Below are 15,359 nucleotides of genomic sequence, written 5' to 3'. Positions count from 1 at the left end.
AATATAGGTTCTTTTTTTAGTCTACATATCAACCTAAGATTTGATCGAGGGGTATATATGCTTTAATATGATCTCCTTAATTATTTCTATGAGAGTTCATTCTAATCAATGCTCTATTAATGTTGAAGCCTATGGCACGAAGTTCCTTAATTTAAGGAGCTGATTAGGTTATTTTTATATGTACTTCTTTGAAATATTGTTGTAAATTTAAAGAGTTAGTACGTAATAAATTATTAATAAGTATATCGGCAAGTTGAGAGATGAGTAGACTAGTACTAGTATGTGTAGGAAGTTATATATTACCCAGAATGATGGGAACTAGTTTTCGACTTTTTCTAGCACCAACAGACAAAATCAAAGGAAGATATATATTTATTTGATTTGTCGCCATATCAGTAGAAAGGAAGATCGAGATCATTTCAACCACCCATAATGTTTACTCAATGCTATCGATCCATGCATGGGAATATTGGAATCATGCTTGGAATATTTGGCGGATCAGCGAGATCAAATTAAAGGAACAATATTTAGACCAAACTTAAATTATAACATGAAATAAAATCATTTTTATTTTATATATATATATATCTAGCTTGTTCTCTCTATATATATAGTACGTAATACGAATAAACAGTAAATAAATATCCAAGAAGGAAAAACAAAATTAATATGCACGTTCATAAATCTAAGGATCATTAAGGATATATCACTACAACAGAAATGGGTTTTTGCAACGACTATTTGCAACGATTTTAATTTTCTTTGCTAATAATACTATTTTTACAACGATCAAATTAATTTATTTCTTTGCAAATAGTTACAATTACAACAAAATATTCCGTTGCAAAAAGTATATGTATATCACAAACGATATAATGATTTGTTGAAAAAAGTATATGTATATGTATATTATCGATGATATACATAATTCGTTGCAAAAAATATATGTACATAATTCGTTGCAAAATGTATATGTATATTACCAACGACATAATAATACAGAGTATATGTATTACCAACTACCCTAGCTTATAATTACATGTTTTCCCAACGAAAACTTAAACTAATTGCAAATAAGGGTCTGATTGCAATGAAATATTTATTTTGTTGTCAATAAAGTGTATTTACAATGGTTTTTTCATCCTTGCAAAAGATACTTATTCGCGATGGGGCTCCGTACTGATTCTCCCATTGCTGAGGATTTTCTTGTAGAAAGAGAGGCCATGCAGCAGAAGTTGTTTCCCAATAGCGAGATCATGCCAGGTTTAGACTTTTTTTTTATTGGATCTTTTGAGTTGCCTTCTTAAACTATATTAGTCCTGGTTTAGATCTTTTCATGTTTTCTAACATTTCATATATAGTGGGATTATATTCTTCATTTTTCTAATATCAAAGAATTTTGGGGGGCAATGATCAAATTACCCCCCCGGCCCATTGCATATATAACACTTGATGTATTCTATCATGTTCTCTTGACCTCTTACCATGTGATTGGTTTTGATTCCTCGCAGATGGTACTTACCTAAAATGGTACGTGTCAATTAGCTTTTTGCATTATCTAGTTGCATTATATAATTCGTTATATGCTTTAGAGTTGAGGCTTCACGGTACGTTTTTAATTCTCTTTTGGGTAAGATGAACCACTGCCTTAATTGCTCATGTAATGTTTTTATCAATATCAATATTATTAATTAATTATTTGCATATTGTCAATGTTTGACTCATTTTTAATTATTGCAATACGTGAATCAGTCATTATTACATGTGACATTATTATTTTTTTTCTCTCTTATGCAAGATTATTTGCAGCGAAATACATTCGTTGCAAATAATTTTTTTGTCACAAATAACTATTTGCAACGAAATGTACATTTTATTAGTGGATTTCCCTTTAAAAAAGTGTAAAAAGACTATTTTTTTATTAGTAGGGCTTTCTTTTTTACAAAGGGCTTGTATGAAATTTGTGATCTATTTAGAATTTATACCTTGCATTATTTTTCATTTAAATTTACAATAATAGAAAAGATAGCTAGAGAGCAGATAAAAACAAGAAAGAAGTACTTAAAGGACTAACTAAATGGGGGATGGAGAAAAGCGTTATAGATTAATTATTAGCTAGTTTTTATAAGAAGTAATATAAATCTTTTTGACATTTATAGAAAATGTTTTGGAATAAGCGCTTTTTTACATTTTTTTTTGGCAAAAAAAGAAAATATACATATATATATTTCTTTCAAACAAGTCAAAAATAATATTTTATACTCCAAAATTAATTAATATCATTGCTTTTCAAGTCACTCTCTAAAGTATGAAAACAATCGAGTACTAGCAAGCTAGGCTCTCCTAAAACTGCCAAATTTTGATGATTTGTGCCCTTGATCAAGATTTGGCAGATAAATTTGACAAAAAAAAATTGAGGCGGATTACAGGAACAAAACAATATTATGACTAGGATAATAATAGAGTTAATTACTATATGTTTACTATTTTATAGTATATTTGAAATTTTTATTTTTTTATTATTTTATTTTAAATATTTTTTAACGTCTTTGATTATTAAGAAAAAATTAAAAAAATATATAATTTTATTAATAGTTATTTTTTTAACTATTAAATAAAAAATAAAAAAATAATAAATGATAGTACGAGGTAGTAAACCTATTGTTACCCTTATTACTAGAGGGTACAAATTACCAAAATGAATAGTTGACAGCACTTTTGATGGTTAAAAACTAAAGAAAACAGTACTGGTTCGAAATCATGAAATAGTTTTTGAGTGTCAGAGTTATAAAAAGATTTCATAAAAATAAATTTAAAAATTAACTTGATTTTATATGATAAGTTATATTTCTTTTATAATAAATATAATTTTAAAATCTAATATATTACATCGAAGTACATCAATTTATAGATTTATTTTTATAAAATCTCTTTAGGCTAAAGCATTTATTGTTTTTAAATATATAAAATCTATGTACATTTGCTTTCATGCAAACTCATAAAGTACATTTTATATATGTGTGTGTATATATTAATTAAACATCGCTAACTATAAAGTGCTTGAAATGCATCGGCGTAGATACAATTAATAGTGAATACAAATACAGCAGCTCCTGAGAAACATGCGCGGTACAAATAAATTTACAGATTAAAAATTGTTAAGATGAAAGTGGTGGTTTTACGAAAATCACCATGCAAGGTTCTCACGTGCCACCCATTGCAGTAGCTATTCTCAACATACGCGCTAAATCACTAAACTCACCACTATCAGACCTTTCTGATCTAACTTTCGTGACATAAAAGAGACAAGTGTCTTTTCTTTATGGGTCATCATAGATTCTAAAGTCTACCAGAATTGGTCCAAACTGTAATATGTCATTTTTTGCATATATCTTAAGGATTTCCTTTTTTATTTCCTTATTGTTAATTAAAATAAAATTTAAAAAAAGATAGAGTTCGTTTCTCAGATATTTGTCTGTAAAGTTTGAATCTTCTCTTTTTATAAAATGTGAGATTGAGTCTCTGTTTAGACAAAGAATATTGTCTCTTAGATATTTATCTATAGAAAATATCAATAATAATGAAGACTAGACCAATTATAAAAAGAAATAGTATATTAATAAAATTTTAAATATATTATTTTAATTTATAATATCATGTTTGATATAGAAATACATTAGAATATACCTACTCATATATGTAAATTTTTTTTTAAGAATAAATAATGATAATTATTCTTAAAGAAAAAATAATGCAAATCCATTGAGATAGAAAATTTGAGTCAACCACAATAATGCATATTCCCGCAGACAGGAAGTACATTTATGGCCCTCGTCGCTTTTTGGGTGGCGGATTAGGAACTTCTTGGATTCGGAGCTGGCGCAATCTTATCCCAACAGGTTACTTGTTTCCCAAAATAAATGAAGTGGACAACATGACCCATTCATCCAATTTCGGTTTTTTTTTTTTTTTAAAAAGAAAAAAGAAAACACATAATGCTTTTTGGGTCAATACCCCCTCGGCCTATTTGGTTTATTTGTGAGTTGTCATTTGTCTTTTCTATCTAATTTTCTTTTTCAGGGGAACAAGTCGTATTTTGTCTGTGCATTCTGGGTCGTCGACCGGCATGTTGCATGCAAGTGGCCTGAATGAGACTTGGCAATATGGTAACCAAATAATTGATCAAAAAAGTAGATCAAGATATCTCATGATCATCAACAATCTGTAAATCCCATGATCGAAGAAGTAACGTCTTAGTTGGTATCTGCAAGTGATGCAACAACTAAATTAAGCAAGTAGAAAAGAAAATATTTAGACAGATCAGGAAATATTTTATATATATATATATATATATATATTCAATTGACATGATGATCTGTACGTGGTGATGATCTAATGCTTATTTGTGAAGAAAATCCATGAAAAGGATTGCGTACCGGTACTGGATTGAATTCATGGGTATTTATGATGTCTTATAAGGAGCTATGTGACCAATTAATTATAAGAAAATTTCATGGAGTTAAGTTTTGTGTCATACCATCAAAGTAAGAACTTATCAAAACTACGACGCCTATCAGCTGTTTGATAAAAGTCTATATATAATTTAACCATATCGTGCAAAACTCCTCCTCCACATTGTGGATTCCAACGCTCCACTAGAGTTTGATGAATACTCGATCGCTAGCTGAGGGTATATAGTTAGCTTGAAGTTTTAAGGTTTTCTTATTGAAATAATTGCTGCAGTAATAAAAAGTTTTGTGCCAACCGGTCTGTTGACCTTGTGTGTATGTGCATAATGATCGCGTCTGTCTTTCTGATCATATAGATGATCGATCAATATACATGAATGAAGAAATTACTGCTAGTTGTGGTCAGATATATTAGGTTGGAAGGGAATCACTCCCGCATGCAAAATCCTTATTTGATTGCAAAAAAGTGTTTTGACCCAAATTACGGAGCTCTCCTCCATACATACATACATACGTACATACATGATACATATATTATGTATAAGACTGTTAAATCCGTTTTAAAACTTCTAAATGATGATATTCCATTGATCAGCTGTTTATTATTTCGTGTGGGACATGTTAGAAGAATTAATTAACTAAGAGGAGATATTGAAAGATTTTATTCGATAGGAATTTATATATATATAAATTGTGGAAAACTTAAAACTAACTATAAATTCGAAAAGGAAAATACTTTACTCATAAAAGATTATGTAAAAGTAAACTTACAAATTGATATATTTTGATATGGTACGTCATATTGTAAAGTTACTTTTATTATAAATTAAATCTAACATATTACGTGAAGTCATATCAGTTTAAGAGTTTATTTTATATAATATCTTTGTATTTATAGCAACTTTCATTCAAAAAATAATAATTTTTTCTTATTCCTTTTTTTATTTTTCCTAATTCTAAGAGAGTTCTCCTACATCATGAGAGTATAATGTAGCGTCAAGTGAAGAGTTAATTAGGTGGCTATAATATATATTTGAAGATCAAGAGTCTGATCATTCATCACTTCATGGGATGGATGCATCCAGAATATTATTTATATTATTTAGTGCATGTTTGTCTGGAATACATGCATTATTTTAATTTCTCTTAGTAAGTTGTGATAAATTTACTTAAATTAATAGTATAATATATATATCTAGATCACTTACGGTTAGAATAGTACTGAATGGCGGAATTAATGCTCCAAGTAATGCCTCCAGAAGCGAATAGAAGATCATTTGAGCCTTAACTTATAGCTAGACGTATGACCATTCATATCTGCTTTCCTATAATTTTTCTTAAATTTTAGTTAGAAATTACGCACTTTCTATAATTTTCTCTTAAATTTTACTCATATATAAAAAAATCTCATACATCATATTCCCTATCATTTATCTATTCTATTAAAATAATCTTTTTTTATTCTTTCTTTATTATTATTTCTATTACTTTATTTTTACATCTTTAACTATTTCTTATAATATATATAAAAACTAATTTTGGGGGATGAATATGGGGAGTTACTATTTACATCCTAAATCTATATCTTAAAATAGAGAATCGGATAGAGTGCTTATTTTGTCAAAAAGTTAAGTTAATTCTCTAAAATTTAGAGATTTCGAGAGTATAGGAAACGGATAGGAATGTTGTAAAGTTATGAAAAAATGAATAAAAATATTGAATAAAAATATTATTAAAATTAAATTTTTTAAGAATATTTTTATTTTAAAATTAAAAAAAATTGAATTATTTTTTATATTTTATTTATAAATTTAAAAAAAATTATAATAATTAAAAGAAATTATTTGATGCTGGACTTATCATATTTTTCACCCAAAAAGAGAGACAAAGAAAGTGAGTTTTCACTTCCGAGATAATCTGGTTACAGCAGGTAGTAATGGTATTAGGAAGTGATAGAGTTATTATCTTATTACTATTCTTCAATTATTTAAATTTATTTCAATTTTTTTAAAGTATTTTTTAACATCTTTAATTATTAAAAAAATTAAAATATATATATAATTTTACTAATATTTACTTTCTCAACCATTAAATAAAATTAAAAATTAAAAAAAATTCAATACAAAAAAGTAATAGACTGTCCTTTGGAGGGTATTGACCGTCTTTTGGAGGGAATACAAGGTCAATTTGGCTCAGCCAGAAGGCATCATCACTTTCTTTTCACTGTACAACAGATATATATGAGCTGACATGTCTCAACCCAATTCCGATTCCAGCCCTAGCATCTGACATCAATCTGCAAGTAGTACGTACTCTCTCTCTCTCTCTTCCCTTTCAAAACCCATTACAAAAATTAAATAAAGCTCACGAGCGGCCGAGCCTACCACTTTTCAGGCCTCCAAAATCCTCAAAAAAAAGGCCATCCACATACATGTTCGAAAATTTTATTTATAATAATATATAAGCCAAAACAGACAAAAACATAAAAACAAATCTCAGAGATCTGTAACAAGTTGTGGCTGAGATCCATTTACACGGCAAAACTACTTCGCCCATTAACACTTGTTGTTCATAGTCTCCATCCGGCCTTCCGAATCACTAGAGAAAATCGCCCAGAAAATCCATTTCTGCAACACCTTCGAGTATACTACGGTTGGTTTTTTGGTTTCATGCAATATTTAGCCGAATTGCACCGCGGATTATAGGCATACATATATAGTGGGAATTATCCCTTTTTTTGGCTAGGAATTTGGAATTCATGCTTGCTGTGTCACCTTTGAGGAACACCAAGGATGAGAACCAAGGAGAGATGGAGAGCTTTTCAGTTTGTGGCAATGACTTCCAGGATTTCTCCGATGGGAACTTGCTGGACAGCATCGATTTCGATGATCTTTTCAACGACGAAGACGTGTTGCCGGATTTGGAAATGGACCCGGAAATGCTCGCTGAATTTTCCGTTAGCGGGGGTGAGGAATCCGAGATGAACACATCGACATCTGTGGAAAAATTAGAGGATAATACCAAAAAAGAGGAGGACGATAAAGTTTCGGGTTTGAACTCTAGCCCAAGTAATCGAGGAGAAGAAATTGTGAGCAAAAGAGATGAATCTGTTGTGATGAACCCACCCCCAAAGGAAGCCGATAAAGGCAGAAAATCATCTAAACAGTCGAAGAACTCTCAAGGGAAGCGCAAAGTAAAGGTAATTAGCACAAGGTTCAAACTAAGTGCATGTACAACTAGCTGGACTATTAGGTCTTAAGCTAGGTTGTTACCATATATGAAGCTTTCGTTATTAGCAAACAAGCCCCATAATAAAACTCTCTCTCTCTCTCTCTCTCTCTCTCTCTCTCTCTCTCTCTCTCATTTAGATCTACACAAACTTCACGAGTTGCAAAGAAATCACGGGACTCACGCACTCTCAGAGTACATGAGAAAGAGAGAGAGATACTCAGCGAAGACCAAAAAAATTGAGTTCCATCATCTTTCTCAATCTTGTGATGTTTATTTTTTGGGATATTGAAAGGGTAGTTTTTTTTCTTGAACTGTGTGTAGGTGGATTGGACCCCAGAGCTGCACAGACGGTTTGTGCAAGCTGTGGAGCAGCTAGGTGTGGATAAGGCAGTGCCTTCGAGGATTTTAGAGCTTATGGGAATCGATTGTCTCACTCGCCACAACATAGCCAGCCACCTTCAAGTATATCAATTTGTTCTCCAAACCTGTTTTTTTTTTTTTTTTTTGTTTCTTTTATCGTCTTTAATTTCAGCCCAGCACATGCAATATGTAATTGTTTTGTCTTTAAAAATGTTCTTAATTTTATTCTAATCCTCCCTTTTCTGTAGTCTTCTCTAAACAGTAAAGTCTTTGGAGAGATTTGAAAGAGCTTTCATTTGTTAGTTTATATTTGGAATTAAACTACTTCTACATGCAGTACTCTTCGCATCCATAGGGTCGGTTTTTAAGAGTTTTTATTTAGATTGACATACGAAATAACATGTGGAAAAGACTATATATTCAAGATTGATTGTTGCTTGTAGGTTTTGGTAATAGTGCACGTTGAAAACTTCTCTTCGATGGACCATATAACAATTTCTATAATCCGTGTTCGGAATATATTATATAATATTCCAGGATTCTTGAATTTTAAATGGCTGAACTATGTATAAATTAATCAAATTATTATTTTTCTTTTCTTGTTGTTTGTGTTATTCCTGCCGACAAAATCCTGAATATCACAGAACTGTCCACAAGATCAGCTAATTTGAGGCAGGGATCTTGAGAGCTTGCTCTTTTTATTCGAAGCTATATTACACGAAGTACTATATATATATATATATATTTCACATGAAAGCCACATATTAATTATTCAACTGTAACGATGAGATTAAATGTAAATCGGCAAGAATGATACATACTATTATCGCGTGTGAATTTGATGCAGCTTGATTAGTGCTCAAACATGTTGTCTTCAATTATGTGCAGAAATATCGCTCACATCGGAAACATCTGCTAGCGCGTGAAGCAGAAGCGGCAAATTGGAGCCAGAGACGGCAGATGTATGGAGCAGTTGCAGGTGGAGGAGGGAAGAGATCAGAGATGAGTAGTAGTCCTTGGCAGATAGTACCGACCATGGGTTTCCCTCCCATAACACCCATGCACCACTTTAGACCCTTACACGTGTGGGGTCATCCCTCCATGGATCATACCTTGATGCCCATGTGGCCTAAACATCTTTCCCATTCTCCATCTTCGCCGCCGCCTCCACCGCGTGCATGGGCACCTGTTCCGCCGCCGCCGCCCCCAGACCCTTCATTCTGGCACCCTCACCACCAGCGTGTATGTCTAGATCTCTCTCTCTCTCTCTCTCTCTCTCTCTCTCTCTCTCTCACGTGCACGCAATCATGCTGATGATCTTAAACAGAAGACACCAAAAGTACTAAAATTCAGTTGATAGGTCTTAATCACTTCATCCGAAGATTAGTCTATAATAATGTTAATGCACTTCATTTATCGGTATCATCCATTAGTTTTCCCGTCAGTGCGCTGATTAAGAAATTAAACTGATCATGATCATGTGTTTATGTAAAAGAACTAAACTCCCTCGTCAACATACATATATAACCAAAAATACAAACCTCAACTAATTGAAAATCTAGAATTCTAGGTATACCCTCTCTATCTCTCTTTCTCTAAAATGGAATACTCTACTTTTTTTGTTTAGATTCCGAATGGACTAACCCCAGGAACGCCTTGCTTTCCACAGCCACTTCCAACTTCGGTAATCATTCAATCCTTACTCTTTTGGAGCTTTTCATGGTGTCTCTATACCATGGCTTTTGGATTCTTCTAAAAGTCGCAGTATTGCTATAATTTGGCATATTCTTTTTCATGTAGTCATTAAAGTTTTCGGCTTACGTTGTTGATATAATAAATATATAATATATTCATGCAGAGATTTGCCTCTCCACCTGTCCCGGGCATCCCACCTCATGCCATGTACAAAGCAGACCTCGGCATTGGTGTCCCGACTGGACAAACAGGCCCCAACCCCGTTCTCGACTTTCATCCGGTACTACTCATGAGTCATCTCTCTTTATTTTCCCTTCCCTTTCAAATGAAATATAAACCCAAAAAAGGGTCATTTTATTATACAATCTTATTTTATATATCATAAATAATTGGAGTACTTCATCATCATGTGCTGCATGCATGATTATACGTACATGTTCTGCATGCATAATTTGTGTATGTACCATGCCAACATGTCTCTATTCTTAATTGATTTTAATTAATTTGAGTAAACTACTTTATTAAGAGACGTTCTTCTTCATGATCTTGTTTTTCTTTTCCTTGATGTGTCTCAGTTTGTAACGTAATAAACATCGAATTTAATTTTTTGAGCATCATAAATCTGCACGTACATCCAGGAGTATTCAAAATCAGTCTTATGTGATGATAATAATGGTTTGGTGTGTGTATATATGTTGCCTGACAGACAAAGGAGAGCATAGATGCAGCTATTGGAGACGTTATATCAAAACCATGGCTGCCACTCCCTCTTGGCCTAAAACCTCCAGGTCTTGATAGCGTGATGGTGGAACTGCAAAGACAGGGAATTCCTAAGATACCACCTTCTTATGCTTCTTGATCGGCTGATATTATAAGAACATCCATCCAAAAGGACGTTCAGATCTGATTTCCAGGCCTCAGACGAAACCCCCCCCCCCGAATTCGACGACATTTCCTGCATTAGATGTATGCATCAAAGTGAGAGGTTTTTGGCTTTTTCTTCCTTCTTTTTGCATGAGTCCGATCTCTACCAAATTCGAGTATGTATTTTTCCCTTGTCCTTGTACTCTAGAAGTTCCATAACAGTTTTTTATATCAGCTTATCTACGTACTATGATATATAATATTAATAAAGCTAGCCATATAGCCATCATCTTTTTTATTTTTGTTAATGATCTTTAAGAGAAATTCCTGCAAAAAGTGTGAGGATTTACATTATCACTCTTCGGTATTTTATTTAAGTTGGAAAATATCGAGAGAGAGAGAGAGAACTTCTTCTTTTTTTTCTTGTCTCCAATCAGTTGCAATTGAAATGGTTCTGATTAATTATTGAATTTAAAGGTAGTACTGAATATATTATGATAAAAGCATGAACTGCAATTAATAATAATTTTGAAAGGCTTAAGAACGTACAAATAATTGAGTTTTAAACTTTACTATGGCCAACAAAATCACCAAAATACCTTACAAATATAACTCCTCCACCATTATATCTTTAATTTGATATATAGTTTATAATATCGTGAGCAGTACTTATCCAATACTCAACAAAGTACGTGCATGCTTAATTGGTTTTGAGTTTTTTTTTTTTTTGAGGAAAAATAAAATAAAAGAAGAATAGGAATCTAGGGCAATGACTTGACCCAACCAAAGGGGAGCTGCATGAAGCGATTTCGATACAGTCCGATTAATGGACTGTAATACTACAATTGGCAGCTGAATGATTAGTTTTTATTTTATTTTATTTTTTTAATCAGGCATGCTTAGTTTTGAGTTTGGATGCTTATAAGTGTTTTTAACCGTCTAAGTTATTTTATAGAAAAAATAGTATATTTGGTAAAAGCTGAAAAATCCACTTTTTCTAAAACACACCAAACTCAAAATTTTGTTGAAAAACTCTTGCATGTAGATAACATAAAAACCACTATAACTAATGTTAAAAGTGCTTTTGCCGTATATTTATTAAATAAAAAATAAATCTTTAATAGTAGATATTTTTATTAAAAATCTACAGTTAAAAGCTCTATAATGAAAAACTGCACACTACAACAAAAATAGGTTTTAGTGACAGATAAAACTGTCACAAGAAATGAAAAAAATGTCACGAAATATATTTGGTGACGGTTTCTGACCGTCACCACAACTGTCACGTAATGTGCGTCACGGATTACATTTGGTGACAGTTTACTGTACAAGCGTCACTAAAAATATTTTTAGTGACGGTTGGAGATGTGCCGTTTGAAATAACGTTCGAACATATTATTTTCTGTGACGGTTAGAATCTGTCACAGAATATAACGTTCGAACGTAAAAAAGACGAGCTGACATCCGAACGAGAAAAGGTAACGTTTGTTGATTATAGTTCGGACGTATAATGTAAACGTTCGAACGTTTATACGTGCGAACGTTACGTTCGAATCTCGAATCCAACGAAAATGAAATAATGTCCGAACGTTTGTAACATGACGTTCGGACGTTAATTCGAATGTTAAAAGAGTAGAGTTCGAACGTAAAGTGTACGTTCGGATGTTTGGAACGTTAAACTTTTTTAACATTCGAACATTTTTTTAAATTGGGTTTAAACGTTCGAACGTTTTGTTACTATTTTGTATGGTTACGTTCGAACGTATTTTCAAACGTTTAATACTGTTGAAACGTATTTTTTTACATTCGAACGTACATATCAGAAATGCTAAACTCATCCACTTAATAAACAAACCAATTGTTTCACATTACAGTACATATTTCACAACCAATATTATTTGAAACTGTTTTCAAATTAGATGTTAAAAACGTAATACAGAAATAAAATTCATTTCTTTTTCTTTCCTCGCCTACCACGATTCTGTTGCAATGACATAACACGCTCCATTTGCAGCATCATCTCCCGCTGCACTTGCTCTTGGACCTCACTACGGATTCTTTCCTCATGTTCTCTTTGTTGGTCCTGCAAACGCGTCTCTAAATGAGACTGTCGCTCTAAGAGGGACTCCAACTCTTGCTGTCTAGACCTCATATACTCATCATTCTCGCGTCGTGCAGCTTCTAAATCTTTGGTAAGATTATTAATTTGTGATGTCGATGAGGTTGAGGAAGATGAACCAGAATGCTTGAAAGATCGTCCCAAACCTCTTGCCATACTAGAGTTGGGCCCAAGCACCTGTGAAAAAATGTCCAAGTCACTAGGAGAGGAATCCCAGAAGCTGACTGCATGTCCATCATTTTTCCCTGCAGTTTGAAAGATCAAAACACACAATAAGTAACATATTAAAAGAAATACAAATAAAAAATAGTTTAATCACATGTTACATAATTTATTCAACAAAAGGAACACCGCTTACATAATTAATTGCAGCTGCAGGATCCATCCACTCACTATGCTCATTAGTGAGCAGCAGCATAGACATGAATGAGGGAAAAGTTTTCAGGATCATCACGTTTCTAAGAAAACGACATTAGCAATTTGAAAAAGACAATATTAGTACTTATATAAAAGAATAATAAGAAAAAATATGAATTATTGCGTTTATTAATTACCATTTTTTCAGCAAGACGATGGAATGATCTTGAACCAGCACGATGGTGAATAGTCAAAGCAAATCTATTATTTGCATTTGTAGAACTTAAGTGCTACAAAAATAATTCTCACCGTTAATTGTAATATATGTACATACATATAATATAAACAACAAATATAAATGTTAATAATTATAGAAAATAAATCTAAAATACCTGATATTCTGGAGAGGCAAAAAGATCACAACACTTTATCCAGTCGTCTAATTTCATCTGCTGGAAAGGGGACTGTGCAGCCTCTTCAAACGTCTCAAATTTCTTGAAATGGTCATGACATCGTCCCTTGTGACGTCGGAATAGTGTAGCCATTAACTCATTCACAGTTCTCAAATCCTCGCTACGACCAAAGTCGAGGTCAAATTCATCCTAATTATAAATTAATTACGTTAAAAATATAATAAACTAATGTAGGTGAAAAAAATGATATAATAAGTAAACTCACCAGCACACGACTCCGAATGTGTTCCTTAATCTCATTCGGCACATCTCTTCAGGAGCGCACATAAAATGGAGCGTAAGCTCGAATTACTGTGCCAATATAGGAGGAAAGCGCTGCTGCACTATCATTTACTCCTCCTGTGGAATTATCAGGAATTGTGATTTTCAATTTACCATGCCTTCGATTTTTCTCAAGTGAGATGCCGCGTGTATAGCCACGACCGCGTCGAGCCAATTGTTCATCAACTAATAGATGATAGTATAATTTTGAAGGTTATATATATTATTTATTGAAACAAACATCTTCAAGTATATATAGTATTAACGTAAACATTCCTTACCGGTAGGTGTCAACTGTGCATCATTCTCTGTAATGTTAACTTCATCTTCGGGAACAGACTCCTCAGGTGGGGAGTCCTCAATGGGTTCAGGACTTGGACTCGGTGGAGGAGGCACATTTCTCCTTTGTCTTTTTGGCGGCATACTTGGAAATGATTATATATAACAAAAAAATATTATTAGAATAAATTTATATTTATTATAAAATTCTATAATGGCTGTATATGAATAAACTTTTTAGTACTTTTAGTCTTCATCTTCGGATGTATTTTCCATGTTTGTTTCAGAATCTCTCTGTATAACATCTTCGTCATCATCATCAAGCTCTTGTTCATCATCCTTATCCACTTCCCCCCCAGATTCTTGTTCGTCTTCTTCTTCTAACTCTTCTTCTGTACTTTTCTCACTTTCTTCAAATGAGTGATAATTTAATGAAGACGGGTCGAGATGGATGAGTGGGACGTCATCTCTACATAAGGGGAGCAACTCGAGTGCACCGAGGTCAACAAATAAGTTAATACCCCCTCCTCCATCTTCCTGGTAGGCCTCTACATTTAGAGTGTCATCTTCATCTCCACTATTATCGTAATCTGCACTCGTTCCTACTTCATATATATTTCGAGGGACAAATTTTTGTACAATTCGCCAAGTTATCTCTTCACTATCTTCATCAGCACTTTTCATTGGATCAATCAAGTAATAGATTTGAGTAGCTTGACAAGCCAGTACGAATGGATTATCTTCGTACCATTTAGATGCAGTATTGACACTCGAAAAATGATTATCCCTATATATCGAATCCCGACCACCGCCTAGATCCCACCAATCACATTTGAAGACATATGTTATAGACCCACCCAGATATTTCAATCCGATAATATCACGAATGACACCATAATAATCAATATCATCTGTTCCATGACTCCCCTCGACCAAGACACCACAGTTTTGAGTTTTTCTATTACATTCACGGTCCAGAGTATGGAATCTATAACCTCGAACTGTGCATGCAGTGTATCGAAGTGCTCTGTTTGATGGACCACGGGCCAATGCATACAATTCAAAAGAGACTGATCCGGGATCACGAGCACGTTGTTCCAATATCTAACAATTTAAATAATGTCATTTATTAAATATTAGTTAGAGTTAAAACTTTCATCATGTAACATATAGTATAGAGTTTAGTTCATACACGTTGTTCAAACCATCCAGAAAATTCTGACCCGTGTCTTGCCACTATATCCTCGACGC

The 15,359-nt window shown here is 32.9% G+C and overlaps 1 protein-coding gene across 2 annotated transcripts; it reads left to right on the top strand.

The window, feature by feature from the left end:
* The first annotated feature begins 6,875 nt into the window (after positions 1-6,875).
* LOC122304037 (transcription activator GLK1-like) lies at positions 6,876-10,927 on the top strand. 2 transcript variants are annotated; one of them, XM_043116060.1, is made up of 6 exons: positions 6,925-7,668; positions 8,022-8,162; positions 8,949-9,302; positions 9,688-9,744; positions 9,919-10,035; positions 10,462-10,927. In XM_043116060.1, the coding sequence occupies exons 1-6, from the start codon at positions 7,228-7,230 to the stop codon at positions 10,612-10,614; spliced, it is 1,263 nt and encodes a 420-aa protein (XP_042971994.1). In that variant the 5' UTR covers positions 6,925-7,227; the 3' UTR covers positions 10,615-10,927. The 2 variants fall into 2 exon arrangements, with proteins under 2 accessions (XP_042971995.1, XP_042971994.1); XM_043116061.1 differs by lacking the exon at positions 9,688-9,744 and having other exon boundaries at positions 6,876-7,668.
* The last annotated feature ends 4,432 nt before the right edge of the window (positions 10,928-15,359 follow it).

The sequence above is a fragment of the Carya illinoinensis genome, chromosome 3, assembly GCF_018687715.1.
Source record: "Carya illinoinensis cultivar Pawnee chromosome 3, C.illinoinensisPawnee_v1, whole genome shotgun sequence".
In the NCBI taxonomy this organism is placed as follows: Eukaryota; Viridiplantae; Streptophyta; class Magnoliopsida; order Fagales; family Juglandaceae; genus Carya; species Carya illinoinensis.
The sequence above is the reverse complement of the archived record's forward strand: the minus strand, read 5'-3'. Positions and strand labels throughout refer to the sequence as shown.